General features: G+C 42.1%; 1 protein-coding gene across 3 annotated transcripts; it reads right to left on the bottom strand.

Moving 5' to 3' along the window:
• Positions 1–4,114: 4,114 nt before the first annotated feature.
• Positions 4,115–16,611, bottom strand: LOC108671144. Of its 3 annotated transcripts, XM_018158622.2 has the most exons (10): positions 14,035–16,611; positions 12,942–13,017; positions 12,718–12,790; positions 12,556–12,631; positions 12,131–12,214; positions 10,925–11,089; positions 9,857–9,978; positions 8,805–8,916; positions 7,392–7,569; positions 4,115–5,252 (listed from the first exon to the last, which is right to left on the bottom strand). In XM_018158622.2, exons 1-10 carry the CDS (start codon positions 14,345–14,347, stop codon positions 4,649–4,651), a joined length of 1,803 nt encoding a protein of 600 aa, XP_018014111.1. In that variant the 5' UTR covers positions 14,348–16,611; the 3' UTR covers positions 4,115–4,648. The 3 variants fall into 3 exon arrangements, with proteins under 3 accessions (XP_018014111.1, XP_018014112.1, XP_047741176.1); XM_018158623.2 differs by lacking the exon at positions 12,556–12,631 and having other exon boundaries at positions 12,642–12,790; XM_047885220.1 differs by lacking the exon at positions 12,556–12,631 and having other exon boundaries at positions 12,642–12,790; positions 12,942–13,019; positions 14,040–16,611.
• Positions 16,612–16,946: the final 335 nt, after the last annotated feature.

Here is a 16,946-nt window from a genome sequence, read left to right as displayed (position 1 = left end):
GCTTTTCGCTTTAATCATAAATCTGCCCGACCCACGTTTTTTGGGGCGAGCCATAATTTATTTTCTACTTTTTAGTCCACAAGAAAAACGTGGTTTTTTAAAAAGTTCTTTTTTAGGTATTTATTTTCTCCTTTTTAGTCCTACATAATATTCATTTTATTTCAGTTGGACACGCAAATGCACGAAAGAAAATTCTTTTCGAAGTTCTGTAGAAAATTTTATTCGAGGGGATACATTGGTGCATGTAATTTCATTTCATTTCATGCACCAATTGAATAAATTCCACGCATTTCATTGAATAAATACGCCTGGAAACGTGCAACAAATTATTGATTATTGTATTGTCAACGGGAGCTGAGCTGCCCTAAAAGTTTCAGAGCGCTAGCTTACGGGAAAGTTGGTGAAATATCGATTGCAAGATTTGATCATCACAGACGGACACGAAAGCGAGCTAAGAAAAACGTGGTAAATAGCTACACGGTTTTATTTTATTTCACAGCCGGCTACTAGAACCCCCGTCAGACCGTTTTTTTCAAACGGTGTATCAACAGTTGGACGTTTTAAAGCTTGCTTGAAACTAATTTGGGGCGTTAAAGATGTAATTTTATTGTCGAGGTAAGAGCTGGTTTTTAGTCACAGAGGAAATCTGCATGGGTCTCTAATTTAGATACTACTTTGAGTGATTTTTTTATCGCGGGGAAATAGTATTGTTGCAATTAAAGCACCGTTTAATTCAGTGTGTTGGAATTAATTCCCAAACCTGGAATTTCAGAGATGAAGCACTCGACTATTCAGCAAAAGAAAAATTGCCGCTACCTCTCCTTGGCCGACACTAATATTTAGTTGTCAATATGTTGGAGCTGACACCAATATATATTTTATTATTATTGAGTACTTTTTTAATACTGTTTGCTGTGCTGACACTCATTACACTGTTCATCCTGAGTGTCAGAATTCCTGGCCAAAACTTCGTTGTTGATATTGGAGAACCAGGCACTACTTTTTTCGTTTAGAGTAGAAGCAGGCCCTTATAGTCCTTACAGCTGACGCGTGGGGTGGGCATCTCTAGGGGCGAAGGTCATGGCACGCGAAAAACGTGGCATAAATTAGGACGAATCATACACGTACTTAATGATAGATATAATAAGATATACATTTGGTTAAAAATAAATTAACTACTCTAAAATATAAATTAAGAGATTTAAAATTGCGCTATAGCATGAACACAGTACACACACTTTAATATGCGAGAAGTTCTTGGTAGCGCATCAAACACACAAAACATCGTTTATTATGCAGGAATAGGAACTTCAATTACTGAAATAACACAATTTTCCAAGAATACTCAGGAAATCAAATTCAATATCAATTAGCCATACAAAACCTGATTGAATTATTGAACGTTACTAGCAAGAAACCTAATATATTATCTTCATGTTAACTGTATATAGCAATTAACTCCGATACGCAAGGCCGGCGCTCCCACACTGACACTGTGTGGCCTTGTGTGACGCCGTATGTGTGGCTGCTGCATGTGCAGCGTATGGCTGTATGAATGTGTTGCTGACACACGTGCTTGGCTGAATGGCTTATCATGACGCCAGTATAAGAGATAAGAGGCTTTTTTGTCTAACGCGTTGATGTATAGATTGTATCATAATGAATGTTGAGAGATCTGCAGCTATGGAGCCGCTGCAGAAAAATGTAAACTGACAGTTTTTTTTTTGCGGCAATCAGACTTTGGTCAAGACACATTTATAGTTCTTGAGATTTTATAGTGACAAAAATTTATTGTGTTACCTACATGAAAATCAGAATCTTCCAAATAAGAAGCAGACGCCGCCAGCGGAAGACATAAAGTCAATTGGCAGTCATACAGGAGCTACAAACTATCAAGAATAGTTACGAATTCATAACTTTTTCAGTTAATCAGCGGCGGCATTTCAAGCAAAACTCAACAATTACAAGCGAGAAATTGGCCGCTATGCATGTGTACGTGAGCCATTATTTGCCCCTAAGCGAGTTTTTATTAAGACTTTCTCAGAAGAGCAGCACTAAGGTTCAAGTTCAAGCACGAATATTGAACTTTTCGCTGATATTTCATTGAACCTTGTCACGATGATCGCTCCTAAGACTGTCTTGTGTTTATGAACTTTATTCGAGCAAACATCGTTGGAGATAGCAAAGTGTGCGTAAGCTAAAATATAATATTGAGCGTAATGTTGTCACACTCAAGTTGATAACAAAATGATAACCCGCACGACTGGCCAGTAATACTGATCGTTTATAGGAGGAAACCCATAAAACTTGAGCAAAGTAATAATAAAATAGTGCGGGAAATAATTAATTACAAGTTAATGAAATGTTTACTGAGAATGAGTTATACAAAAAGGACGAATTATACACAGAGCATGAGACCTTAAGTCTCTAAGCGTACACAGAACGGTTCTTCCTTAAGAAACTGTTGTAGGTCACCAGCGAACGATGAGGGCGACGTGCACTTTGAAAAATGAGTGGTTCTCATTGTCCGAATAGCGTTACACATTTTGCCCTTGTGTAAGTCATCCTGACACGGGTTGACCCGTGTCAGTACTTCATCAGCTCGCTGCTGGTGATGCTGAAGAAAGTGTGTCACAATATGGACAATACGACCCATTCATTTATTTGATGTGCTAACCCGGCTCGCTGCGGGTGCTATATTAAAGTAACATTAATTCGTAAGTATTAATGAGATAAGCAAGCAACTATTATTAGGCATGCATAGAGAATATGCATATTACGTAAATATTTATGCTTATGAATACATGTTAAACTTAGGACGCAATAAAATGTAAAACGAAATACATGGACAAGTCGTTCAACTCAGAGATTAGTAAATCTAGGCAAATATAATAGTTATTGTGAGCCTAAGTTCCTATCAAATTGTTTGCATTCGCATCATGAAACTTTATCCATCAAATTATTTCACTACAAGAAGCTATTGACATTATTGTAATCTGGGCCATACTTTCAAAACTCGCTAAATGAACGTAAGTACTTACGCTCTATTTTCTTGTCTACACTGTATGATTGGTGGATTTTGCTTGAAAGGCCGTCAATGATTGGCCGATGAACTTACGATCTCTTAACTTTTTTTTAAAGTATAGGACCTGATCGCTTCTGGGAGTTCCTTCCCAGAAGATCTTGCGACAAATTGCTGGTCGTGGGCAACGTCTACCATTCGCTGTCGTCTGCACTTCAGAGCACATCAGCTTACTCGCAAATTTACCGCTCAAAATGGCCCCTTTCAATTAATGCATTGAAGAATATGAAGAATAACCTATATTTTGCTCAACTCAAATACTTACGGTGCGTCTGGCCTCTAAAATTAAGTAGTGAATATATCGCTGAGGGAAACGTGCTAAATGCTAAAGTGACTCAGAAACTTAAGACATTTATTTGGGCCTATACCGAACCGAAATGCCTTATGTCGTATGTCGCGTTTAAGATACAAAAGTACACTTAAATTCACTGAATTACTTCGTGGCCTTTCTTACCTAAGTTACATCTTAGATGAATGCAGAATATGCAACCAAGCCATCACATGATGACTTTAACTAATACAACTGAGAAGTCGTTAGCTGCTGGAGCTAAATTCATCTGAAAAGGGAAAAACGCGACAAGTTTATAATCGGACCAATACCATTTAGTTTCTATTCGAACAAATTACATACACAAATAACCTATTTCTGGCAACAGGAACAATGATTGCACATACACGAACGTAGTGAAGAATTGTATGGATATCTAGAATTGTAACAAAACCTAAGAGAACAAACAGAAATAAGATGAACGAATTTTTTTCACTTTTCTACCTGGAATTTTTGAGTAAAATGGCCAGCACATATGACCGATTTATGCATGAGATTCATTGCGCTTGGTAGAGAGCAGCAGACGAGTTTGTAGAAGCTAAGCAGTTAGGGTTAGAGTAGCAGTGAGTACCTTAACCCTCTACCTCTGATACGAGTAACCGGAGCAATATTGTCGCAAGTCTACTTCCTAAAAAGGATACGTTCTAGTGAGCGCCTAATGACTTGCGCACTGATGGTTGCCGCCACGTACAACAACTTTAAGATGTTCTCTGTTGCGTACAAACGTCCTCAGGTTGCTACACTCAATAGTTCACGTATAATATAACTTGAGAGATAAGTTCCCGGAGAGTGACAAACGGCGGTAGAGGGTTAACATCGCGATAGCTTACAAGATTTATTTATACAATATAACTTTAGCAATACTGAGTAACATCACTATGAGTATTGCATTGGCCATCAGTCCTTAACCCAGCATAAAAGTATATTTATATAGTTGACTAATCCTAACATGGAACAATAAGGCAACAGTTCACAATTACTAAACAATTAACCCATAATAAAGATCTATGCAGCTCATTGTAAGTCTGGCGAAACAAAGCAATATATTTATCAGCCATGCACACGATAGTTTGTTACGTCGTGCGTGGAAACGAATTCAATACTTGAGTTCGTATTGCAGCAAAAGCTTGAAAAATTGTCGTGTTCGTAACCGTTGTACGAATGTGTGCACAGGTCTGGTAAATATTTTGCTTTTAATAAAATATAATAGAAGAACATGCCTCAAGGATTTTATTTCTTCAGATCAAGTGGGCATCTTGATACTGAACTTCACCATCATCACTTTCTATAGCATCGCCATATTGACTGCCATCATCAGCCTTGCGTACATCATCGATGTCAGCACTTGCTTGTTCTGCACGATCGCCTTGGAGTGTCTGTCCACCTCCGCATGATGGACTTGGCTGTCCATAGACATTACTTGGCTGTCCATCGCCATAACTTGGCTGTCCTTCGCCGTGACTTGGCTGTCCATCACCATAACTTGGCTGTCCTTCGCCGTGACTTGGCTGTCCATTGCCATGACTTGGCAGTCCATCGCCATTGCTTGGCTGTCCATCCTCATGATGTGAAGGCTCAGGCCATAAAGGCTCTTGTTCTTGTGCGCTCGATACAAACAGCGAATTAAAGAAGTGACAATCAGGGAAGAGTCGATGAGCAGCGCGTGACATGCCGATGACGATGGCTGGCACGACGATGGTCAGGACCGTCACGACGATGGCGACGATGGCAGACGTGAAGCTTGCGTCGTGTAGACGTCGTCCCTGGCGGCTGGGACACGCAGCGTCCTTGTAGGCGTAGGGCGACAGCGCGGACGTGGTGAGGTAGTGGTCACCGTGCGACCTGACGATACAAATTACCAGCGGATGTTAGATCTGTAGCAGCGCTAGACAATCTAGTATATATAATTGTTCAAGATCACGTTGGGTCTATAATGATATTTATAATAAAAATAGGCGTGTTTCACTACTGTACTTACTCAGAATGAATATATTCATGCATTGATGAATATTTTTTCTATTCAAGCCAGTCAGCAGAAGCCCACGCAGCCCGCTCATGATTTTACTTTGGGTCCACCAAAAAAAAATCAAGTTATAATTTTAAAATCTTTTTCTTTAGCACTCAAATAAAGCCACGCTATAAAAAATCCCAGCAGTATGCGTGTCATGAACATCTTCATCCTATACTCGGCCTTATTATCTGCTGCACAAAACTGCCACTCTTGCCTTCACAAACGAAGAATAAGTGCGAAAATCCAGCCAATATGTAACTAAAAATGGCTTTTTAGTGACTCCAAGCCATTGCAATAATGCATAATTTACTCATTATTCATGCCATAATAAATATCCATTGATGTTATCTAAGGATGTGTCGAGACAAGAACTCGTGTTGTGTGGAGAGTCGCATTATGTATACCAGTGCATGTTCCCAAACTTTTTCAGGCTGGCGCCCCCTTTGGCTCCCTAGTGAATTTCTAGCGCCCCCCAGACACATATAAAAACATACGACACATATAAAAACTCTTTCTTGAAATTTAGTACGCTGCAATTTTAATAGATAAATGTTAAACACAAATTTGTATTTCACAAATAGAACCCCATTTAGTGAACCAATATGTTTTTAAGCTGTTTTAACTGTTTCAGCACTAGAAACCTAGGACGTCTCGGGCAAATTCACGGCCGGACTCGTGGCCAGTCGCACGACCAATCTCCAAATTCAATTATCTTGTAATATCTCTCAAACTAATGAACGTAGCTCAAGGAAACTTGGAACATATATTCATCAGAACCTAGCGTCGATTTTAGCTCGTAAAAATGTTAAATTTCACCTTCTTTCGTGAGTTATATTGCGATAAAGGCTGAAATTCGCAGTGATCAAAGAATTTCTTCCAAACTACTGAACAGATTTGAACGAAATTTTGAATATACAATCCTAACTACCAAGCATTGATTTTTTTTTGTTTTTAAACATTTTCTATTTTACCTTCGTTTTTTTTCATTTCAGTCATTCTTGATTTCACACTTCCTTATATTCGGCCCGTATCGCCGGATTATAATTTGTCGCTCAAATTCGCGGCGATCAAGAAATTTCTTCTAAACTACTGAACAGATTTCAACGAAACTTTGTATATAAATACCTAATCTCTCAACGGTGATGTTTAGCTCGCGACAAATTTTCTATTTTGCTTTCGTTCGTGAATTCGTTCGGCCCGTATTGCCATATAACTATGGCAAAAACAAATGAGGGCAAAATTAAATAAAAAATTCACGAGCTTAACATTACCGTTAGGTCATAATGAATACGTGTACCAAGTTTCATCGCGTTAAGTTCATTAGTTTGAGAGATATTCCTTGAACATTGAATTGGAAATTGGCCGTGAGATCGGCCGCGAGTCCGGCCGTTAATTTGTCCGAGACGTAAACCCAGGAGAGGTAAAAAAACAGATCTGGGTGAAAAAACCATCGCGGGGAGTCATGCTGTGCTGCACGTGTTGTGTACAAATCGTCAAACAAACGTTCGAACTTCTGACTTCGATTGCGGACTACCGCCCCACCCTATCGCTCCCCTACCGCTCTCTTCGTCCTTACCGCCCCCAAAATCTTTCCACCGCCCCTAGGGGGCGATATCGCCCACTTTGGGAATCACTGATGTATACTGACAACTCTGTATACCGACTATTGATTTTACGTACGAATAGCATTAGTCGACGGTTCACAAACGGCAACAAGGCTTGGCCATATATCTATGGACGGCGACTAGTTAAGCCTGGCCTTGTGGTACGAATAGCATTGAATACGGTCAAAGCCTCCGTGTATACGGTCAAAGCCTCCGTGTATACGGTCAAAGCCTCCGTGTATACGGTCAAAGCCTCCGTGTATACGGTCAAAGCCTCCGTGTATACGGTCAAAGCCTCCGTGTATACGGTCAAAGCCTCCGTGTATACGGTCAAAGCCTCCGTGTACAAGGACGTCTTTGCCTCACCAAGGGTCAGCATGCACGCCCATGTACTGAGGGGCGTGGCCGCAGGACGCGTTGCCCTCAGTGTACTCGCTGTAGGAGCGGGCGGGGCGCGCCAAAAAGCGCGTCGTAGCGTCGCTGTAGGCGAGGCTCTCGATGAAGTACGTGCAGCTCATCTGGTGGTCGCAGCCAACCAAGCCTCCTGAAACGGACAACAAATAAGAGGGTGATAGATATGTGACCTTGTTTATAGTATAATACTATTTTTATTGAGTTATTTTACTGAATGTGACTTTGTGTGTAGTTAGAAATGTAGGTACGACCTTGATCAGAGGCAGGTACGGTCTTGATTAGAGGCAGGTACGGCCTTGATAAAAGTCAGTTATAGTCTTGATTAAAGTCAGTTACAGTCTTGATTAAAGGCATGACACGGCATTGACCACGAGACTATAACGGACACCAAGCTTTGGGCACGAAAGTTGGTGGGCACACCGAGGCTTGGTGCGCTGTATTTGGTACGAAGTTTCTGTCCAGTTCTAAAGAGTGAAAAGCGAGTCGTGAAAATGTTCATGGTGTCTGATACATTGACAGAGTAACAGCAGTTAGAATACATAAGAGGATAGAGCCAAGACTGCAGCGTTGGGAAAGCAGCAACTTGACAGAGCCGACATTGAGGCATTGGTTGAGCGGAGAGCGACCGATCTGCTCGGTTGAGAGGAGCAGAGCAACCAAGTTCAGTTGAGTGAACAAGAAGCAACAACGTTAGTTGAAGTAAAAAAGAACAACGTTGCTTGGGCGCTGCGGGCCCCAGCAAGTGGGCTGGTGCTCGCCTCAGTTGGGCCAGAACAGGACGTACCTTCCATAGCGGCGCTGTGGGGCGCTGCAAGGCCCCGGCGGGTTGGCTGGTACTCACTTCAGTTGGGCCAGAAATGGACGTACCTTCCATAGAGGGGCTGTGGGGCGCTGCAAGGCCCCGGCAGGCTGGCAGGTTCTCGCCTCAGTTGGGCCAGAACACGACGTACCTTCCATAGAGGGGCTGTGGGGCGCTGCAAGGCCCCGGCAGGCTGGCTGGTACTCACTTCAGTTGGGACAGAACACGACGTACCTTCCATAGAGGGGCTGTGGGGCGCTGCAAGGCCCCGGCAGGCTGGCTGGTACTCACTTCAGTTGGGACAGAACACGACGTACCTTCCATAGAGGGGCTGTGGGGCGCTGCAAGGCCCCGGCAGGCTGGCAGGTTCTCGCCTCAGTTGGGCCAGAACAGGACGTACCTTCCATAGAGGGGCTGTGGGGCGCTGTGAGGCCCCGGCAGGCTGGCTGGTACTTGCCTCAGTTGGGACAGAATACGAAGTACCTTTCATAGCGGGGCTGTGGGGCGCTGCAAGGCCCCGGCAGGCTGGCTGGTACTCACTTCAGTTGGGCCAGAACAGGACGTACCTTCCATAGCGGGGCTGTGGGGCGCTGCAAGGCCCCGGCAGGCAGGTTGGTACTCGCCCCCGTTGGGCCAGAAGTCGGTGTGGCCGATGGCCTCGTTGAGACCATAGCACGCCTGAGGAAGAGAGGAGGAGGAGGTGTCCATCATGCAGCATATAGAGCATAAATTGGCTCACAAGTAGGTTGAGAGTAACTCAATAACGGGAGATAAGAGATAAGTCTGGATAAAGATAAATTGGTATAGGAGATAATTTAATGTAAGAGATGAGTTATAACAAATGTGAGATATTATGAGGACGCCATTGTGAGGTGTTTCTTTTGGCGCCACTGTGAGGCGTTTCTATGGTAATAGACGATGCGATGTTGAATCGTAATCAAGTATAACCTGAGGATTGGTCCAGTTACAGCTTGATCCGAGGATATTGAAGAACAGCGTATTAAACGATTATACATGTAGTGCATTAGTTAGGGTTAAAATTCGGCTTACAGCTTAGAATAATCTAAGTTCATAATTTGGAACTTTAACATTGACTTCTTCGGCGTCCAGTTGAAATACGGATATGTCTAGAGTATATGGTCTTCTACTCTGACGTTAATTAATTAAGGCAAAGTTAATTTAAGGCAAAGCTTCCATCGCTCCAGCATTTATTGCTGGCAGAAGGATGGTTTGTGTGTCTGCTGCCTATAGTAGGAGTTTAGGCAGGTAATCTGAAGTTTTCCTTGAAGACTCCCGGGAAATTACCTGGATTGACAGTTCACTATCTAGTAGATGAAAATTAAACTTATCAACAAAAGCCGCGAATTGAATTAGAGGAACCGGTAATATTCTTCAAATTAATGTAATCTAACCCAATGTTAATAAGGAATGGAGAATCTAAAAAAATGTCAAAACTTTTCATTCGCAAAAAAAAAAATGAATAGATGGCCGCAGCACAGCTTGATCACTAATTTTTTGTCTCTAATTTATAAAATCCAGTTGTCTGTGATATCGCAGCGCGTTATTTTCGAGTCAATTAAAAATAAAAATAAAACTTAGAGAGCATGCGAACACTCACAAACCAAGGGTTGTTCGTGACGCACGCGTTCGTATGGATGACGTCGACGTAACTAGCGTCCGTCTTGTCGAGACGTTTCGTCTTATCGACCCTGTGGTACGTCAGACCTGCAGGGTCCAGACCTGCAATAAGACGTACAGCTTTATTCTATGTTACGTCCCACCTGCAATGTGACGTCCTGCAATGTAACAGGGTCATAAAGGTGTGTTACAGGAAAATATCACAACAGCGCCTTAGTTTGTGTTACGGGACAAACAAAAAAAAAAGATTTGTCTTTGCTGTATGGTTTCAATAAAGATTTGTCTATGCTGTATGGTATCAATGAAGATTTGTCTACGCTGTATGGTATCGATGAAGATTTGTCTATGCTGTATGGCATCAATAAAGATTTGTCTATGCTGTATGGTATCAATGAAGATATGTCTACGCTGTATGGTATCAGTAAAGATTTGTATACGCTGTATGGTATAAATGAAGATTTGTCTACGCTGTATGGTATCGATGAAGATTTGTCTACGCTGTACGGTATCGATGAAGATTTGTCTACGCTGTATGGTATCAATGAAGATTTGTCTACGCTGTATGGTATCAATGAAGAATTGTCTACGCTGTATGGTATCAATGAAGATTTGTCTATGCTGTATGGTATCAATGAAGATTTGTCTACGCTGTATGCTATCAATGAAGAATTGTCTACGCTGTATGGTATCGATGAAGATTTGTCTACGCTGTATGGTATCGATGAAGATTTGTCTACGCTGTATGGTATCAATAAAGATTTGTCTATGCTGTATGGTATCAATGAAGAATTGTCTACGCTGTATGGTATCAGTAAAGATTTTAATAAAAGACTTCTATAAGGTACATTTTTGGAGCCTCGGCAGGCAAGATCGTCACCATGACTGAAGTCAACCCATACGTGTACTTAGGAAGGAACGTGTTTTCGAACGAGTTTGATGATACGGCTGTTGCCGCCATGAAACAGAAACAGTGTGTCACCATGAAACAGTTATGCCGCCATCAAGCAGTTAGTGAACAGATTTCATATAATGAAGGGAAGAAACGCACCCGTGATTCTCCCCACGCCGCCCGTGACGTTTTTGCCGACGAAGCCCGCGACGTGGGCGCCGAGCGAGTGGCCGATCAAGTGCACGTCACGTAGCTCCACGTGCTTTGTAGCTCGTGCCTCCCTGAGCATCTCTGCTACCTCAGAGCCAGTGCACGGTACGTATCCTGTACATAAGTCAGAGCACGGTACATATCATGTACATAAGTCAGAGCACGGTACATATCATGTACTTTGGTCAGAGCACGGTACATATCCTGTATATAAGCCAGAGCACGGTACATATCCTGAACATATCTCAGAGCACGGTACATATCATGTACATTGGTCAGAGTACGGTACATATCATGTACATAAGTCAGAGCACGGTACATATCCTGTACATAAGTCAGAGCACGGTACATATCATGTACATTGGTCAGAGCACGGTACATATCCTGAACATATCTCAGAGCACGGTACATATCATGTACATTGGTCAGAGCACGGTACATATCCTGAACATATCTCAGAGCACGGTACATATCATGTACATTGGTCAGAGCACGGTACATATCATGTACATTGGTCAGAGCACGGTACATATCCTGAACATATCTCAGAGCACGGTACATATCCTGTATATAAGTCAGAGCACGGTACATATCCTGTACATAAGTCAGAGCACGGTACATATCCTGTACATATCTCAGAGCACGGTACATATCCTGTATATAAGTCAGAGCACGGTACATATCCTGTACATATCTCAGAGCACGGTACATATAATGTACATATCTCAGAGCACGGTACATATCCTGTCCATAAGTCAGAGCACGGTACATATCATGTACATTGGTAAGAGTACGGTACATATCATGTACATAAGTCAGAGCACGGTACATATGATGTAAATTGGTCAGAGCACGGTACATATCATGTAGATATGTCATAGCACGGTACTCATCCCGTAAATGGGTTTCCATCAAGTTCCAGTTTAAAGTCCCGTTCAGTCGCCACGCCACACCAGACATAACCGCGTATCACCAATACACTAATAATAACCACGTATCACCAATACACTAATAATAACCACGTATCACCAATACACTAATAATAACCACGTATCACAATATACTAACAACATACACATGAGTATGTGCACATGCAAATGTACGTATTCTGTAAAAGTAGACGTGGATAATACCACATGAGGAGATTGAGCCCACCTGTTGCCCTGTAGTAATCTGCGTATGTGTTGCCAGCCCACCACTGCACCGCCAGCACGTTGCAGTTCTCGCGCTGCAGTAGCTCTGCAGTCCGTAACGCAGTTATTTTACAACAGAATAAATACATCTGGAATATATAATCATTAATTAAATGTAATCTAGGACACCCAACATCAGCAGTATTATTACTTACTGAGGCATCAGTCATGAAGCCGTGGGTGACGACGTATGTGTTTTAACGGCATCAACTCACTTGTTTTGGTCTGGATGATCCACGGCTGCGAGGCGTCAGACATGAAGCCATGGGTGACGACGTATGTCTTGGCGGCCTCAACTCACGTGTTTTGGTCTGGATGATTCATGACTGCAAGGCGTCAGACATGAAGCCATGGATGACGAAGTATGTCTTGGCGGCCTCAACTCACTTGTTTTGGTCTGGATGATCCATGGCTGCGAGGCGTCAGACATGAAGCCATGGATGACGACGTATGTCTTGGCGGCCTCAACTCACTTGTTTTGGTCTGGATGATCCATGGCTGCGAGGCGTCAGACATGAAGCCATGGATGACGACGTATGTCTTGGCGGCCTCAAGCATGTGGGTGCGGCGGAGAGACGCGGGACTGTCGATGAGCTCGTACTCCTGCCCGCTCTTGTAGGCGCTGCAATTCAGTCAACAGGGAAATGTTTCTAGGTCACATTCAGTATTAATACTGAATTATTGCTCATGTTTATCATATAATTCATTGCTGGATCAAACTAATAATTTATTCAACAGAATTCATCTCATGAGCAATACAAAGTTCGACTCACTTGGTCCAGAGAAATACTTTCTCGACGCAGTAGAAGCCTCCGCCAGACCCACGCCGTTCCCGATTGGGACCAAATTCTGAAGACATCAAAGAAGTTTTTGGCATTAGAACAACTAAATAGTCCATGATAGATATTACTGTAGGCACAAGCGCAACTAAATAGACTATGATAGATATTAGGCACAAATGCAATAAAATGGTCTATGATAGATACTAGGCATAAGAGCAACTAAACAGTCCATGATAGATATTAGGCACAAGTGCAACTAAACAGTCCATGATAGATATTAGGCACAATTAAGAGCAACTAAATAGTTCACGATAGAAATTAGGCAAGATAAGCAGGTAACCTGAATGAATGACGATAAATAGTAGGGTTTCCTAACAACAATGTACGTTACACATAAACAATTGAGAAAGAAGGATAAAGCGTATCTCACTTCCGAAGATTGGACTTATTATTATGATAATTAGGTTCAAAGGCTTCGAGTGCTTATGCATTGCCCAGCCTGATCTCTGCCATTAGTTGGGGAGTTGGGGATAAAAGAAAGAGGCTTGGGCCAAGTCCAAGGAAGATTGGACGTGGCAGAAGATTGGACTGATAACTAGCTTAGTAAATAGCACCGATAAACTCACAAAAACAGGAACTGCTATCAATGAGACTTTCGATCATGACTTCTCTCGAAAACCTGTGCTGAATAATAATATTAATATATAAAAACTCTCATTTGGAAAGTATTCAAAGAGAAATTAGAAAGAAAAAAAAATTCAATTAGAAACGGGCGCGCAAGTTCAGAAACTTGTCGGGAACTTTTTTGCCGTGACTAAGGTCGCTGCTCAATATAATACAACATCAAATGTAATAAACCATTAAATTCAACCTTCAAATGAAAATTATTCATTATTAATCGTATATTATTCGTGATACAGGCATTAAGCATGCAGGGAAAAACTAACTGTGCCGTTAACATAACTTCCTGTGTGATATAAAGTGAGAAATATTATTATTTAATGTCATTCAATTGTTAAATAAATCAGGAGCACATTCGCCGACAAGATAATTCAATATATCAGCCCGAACTTAACCCACGAACCTTGTTGTCGTGGCAGAGCTGGCGGCACACGACCAAACATCCGCTCAAGTCCGGCGGTTGGAGCGCCGGCAGAGATATTGTCTCTGCTGCTTGATGTTTTGTTGTGGGGATGAGGGTAGCGTACTTTGTGTTCCTTTTCAGCTGTTGCGTCCTTCGGCCGATTAAGGGGATGAGGGTAGCTCACATTGTGTTCATTTTCAGCCGTTGCGTTCAACGCTTCATTTATTGCAATGATCTCGGGAGCATCGCGCGCAAGGCAGAGGTGACAGAACATGAGCAGCAAAAGCGCAATGCTGAGCGTTTTGAGTTGCATTGTGATCCGTGGTGTCGAGCTGTGACTTTGTTGGTTGTGTACTCTTAGCTTATTGAACACGATCCTTCACCAGTTGGCAGCAATTATGCATTGAATCGATAAGTAAGGAGAAGAGAATACTAGCTTATTGAACACAATCCTACACTAGTTGGGGGCAATTATGCATAGAATCAAGAAGTACGAAAAGAGAACAATAGTTTATTGAACATAATTCTTCACAAGTTGGTAGCAAATATGCATTGAATGAGGAAGTAAGGAGAAGAGAACACTAGGTTATTGAACACAATCCTACACTAGTTGGTAGCAATTATGCATTGAATCGAGAATTAAGTAGAAGAGAACACATCTGTAGGAGTCACAAGAATACTCCGCATGAGTATTCCTGAACATCTGTGCACTGAACAACGCTGAATGAATGTAGGAGGCGAATGCACCATCAGCTACACTCCATGCGATGTGGCACTGACAGAAATTAAATGTCACTTGAAGACTAGCTTCAAAAGAATTTATTCACTTACTCAGTAAAGAGTTCGAATTATTAAAAAAACTGTTTTAGTTAGTATTTTAAGAAGTTAACGGTTACATTTTAAGAAGGCAGCTATGTCACGAATGGTTAGTGGTTACCTTCTCTATGCCGCGGGATACCATGACGATCGTTACATGGTATCATGGTTACCTTCTCTATGCCGCGGGATACCACGATGACCGTTACATGGTAGCATGGTTACCTTCTCTATGTCGCGGGATACCACGACGATCGTTACATGGTAGCATGGTTACCTTCTCTATGCCGCGGGATACCACGACGACCATTACATGGTAGCATGGTTACCTTCCCCATGCCGCGGGATACCACGACGACCGTTACATGGTAGCATGGTTACCTTCTCTATGCCGCGGGATACCACGACGACCGTTACATGGTAGCATGGTTACCTTCCCCATGCCGCGGGATACCACAACGACCGTTATAACTTCTCGTAGTTCAAAACTGCGACTGTTCCTCATTTAACTGAAGTGTAGGCAACATCAACTTTAGTTAGTTATTGTTTTCCTAAAATGTATTTTTATGAAATAAAAACCGAGAAACACGTTAACATGCGTGAAAATTATTACCAGCATCGTATTGACGGGCTATAAAAAATAAAAATGTTATAGTATTCTTCAGTATTCTTCAATTTAATACAACTGAACCGACAGTTGTGGTTGAAATGCAGCACAAATCGTTATCTTCGTATCATCAATAACGAAGTTCAACATTATTTGTGTGTTTTGGGACCAGCTACCTGCAGTGGCAAACTTTCATTTAGCTTAATTTTCACTAGTTAACACGTTAACCAACATTTGAATGTATCACTTTTCACAAGATTAAGTAAACCAAAATAACGGACACCTATTAGTTTCTGGTGAGCTTGTTGGAGGCTAGGGAGAGAGACACTGGGCAGCACGCCACGCGCTCTAAAGGAAGAAGCTTGAGGTATATCTTAAAGTCAACAAACATTAGCTTAAAATAACCACAGACAGCTTACTCAAACAGGAAACTTATCAGTAGATAAAAACTCCTCACGACACAATCAAGTTAATCGTGCCTAAGACGTAGAATGTAATCTGTCGTACAGTAATGCTCGAATTATTTGTTATAAAATCAATTTTAAGATTCTATTAAAGTTTGGAAAAAACTACAAACGCGACAGTACGTGAAGGCAATTCTTAGATGAACGTTAGACCGCATGCGTGGGAAAAGTACGTGGGATTTGTTAGCTGAGACCGCATGCGTGGGAAAAGTACGTGGGAGTTGTTAGCTGAGACCGCATGCGTGGGAAAAGTACGTGGGAGTTGTTAGCTGAGACCGCATGCGTGGGAAAAGTACGTGGGAGTTGTTAGCCGAGACCGCATGCGTGGGAAAAGTACGTGGGAGTTGTTAGCCGAGACCGCATGCGTGGGAAAAGTACATCGGAGTGGTTTGCACTGAATATACACAGGATTTCACAACTGTATCATGATTCGTTGAAGATACAAGATTAAGATACCATGCGATGCTCGATGAGGTAATTGAACGTGATTATGCAAGATCAATAGAGCCGTCTTGTCGTGATGACTTGGACAAGACGCCGGCTGAGCGAATGCCCATTATTAACAACTCAAAGAAAGATACGAATAAAGAAATGCGAATAGATTGAGATCACCGGGAACAACGGAATAGTCTGTCAATTTCAAGCAAAATATTTTGCATTCGAATCGAAGTAGAACGCCGGAAGTGCGCGATGAGTCTGTACATAACGTAGCCCCAAAACTGCAACGGTCGCTTGCCTGTAGCTCTGCGGCGGACGTTCAGGAAAGCAGCTCATGGACATGCGGAACGCTCGTGGAAATGACATCCTACGAGTTACGACACGAGTTGAAACTAAAATTTTATTTTATTATATTTGGCTAGATTTTACTGCATTGTGGTAAGCCCCTTTCAATGATCCTGCAAGGAAGTAGGATTTTCCTCCTAGGGGTCCTGCAAACCCCCTTCTCCTGAGATGCAAAGACATGTGAATTCAAAGTATAAAATTAAGCAAGAGTATAAATTTCAGTGTGGACATTATAAGTAGAC

This window comes from Hyalella azteca, unplaced genomic scaffold (assembly GCF_000764305.2).
Source record: "Hyalella azteca isolate HAZT.00-mixed unplaced genomic scaffold, Hazt_2.0.2 contig17328, whole genome shotgun sequence".
Lineage (NCBI taxonomy): Eukaryota > Metazoa > Arthropoda > Malacostraca > Amphipoda > Hyalellidae > Hyalella > Hyalella azteca.
This window is presented reverse-complemented; position numbering and strand designations above follow the sequence as displayed.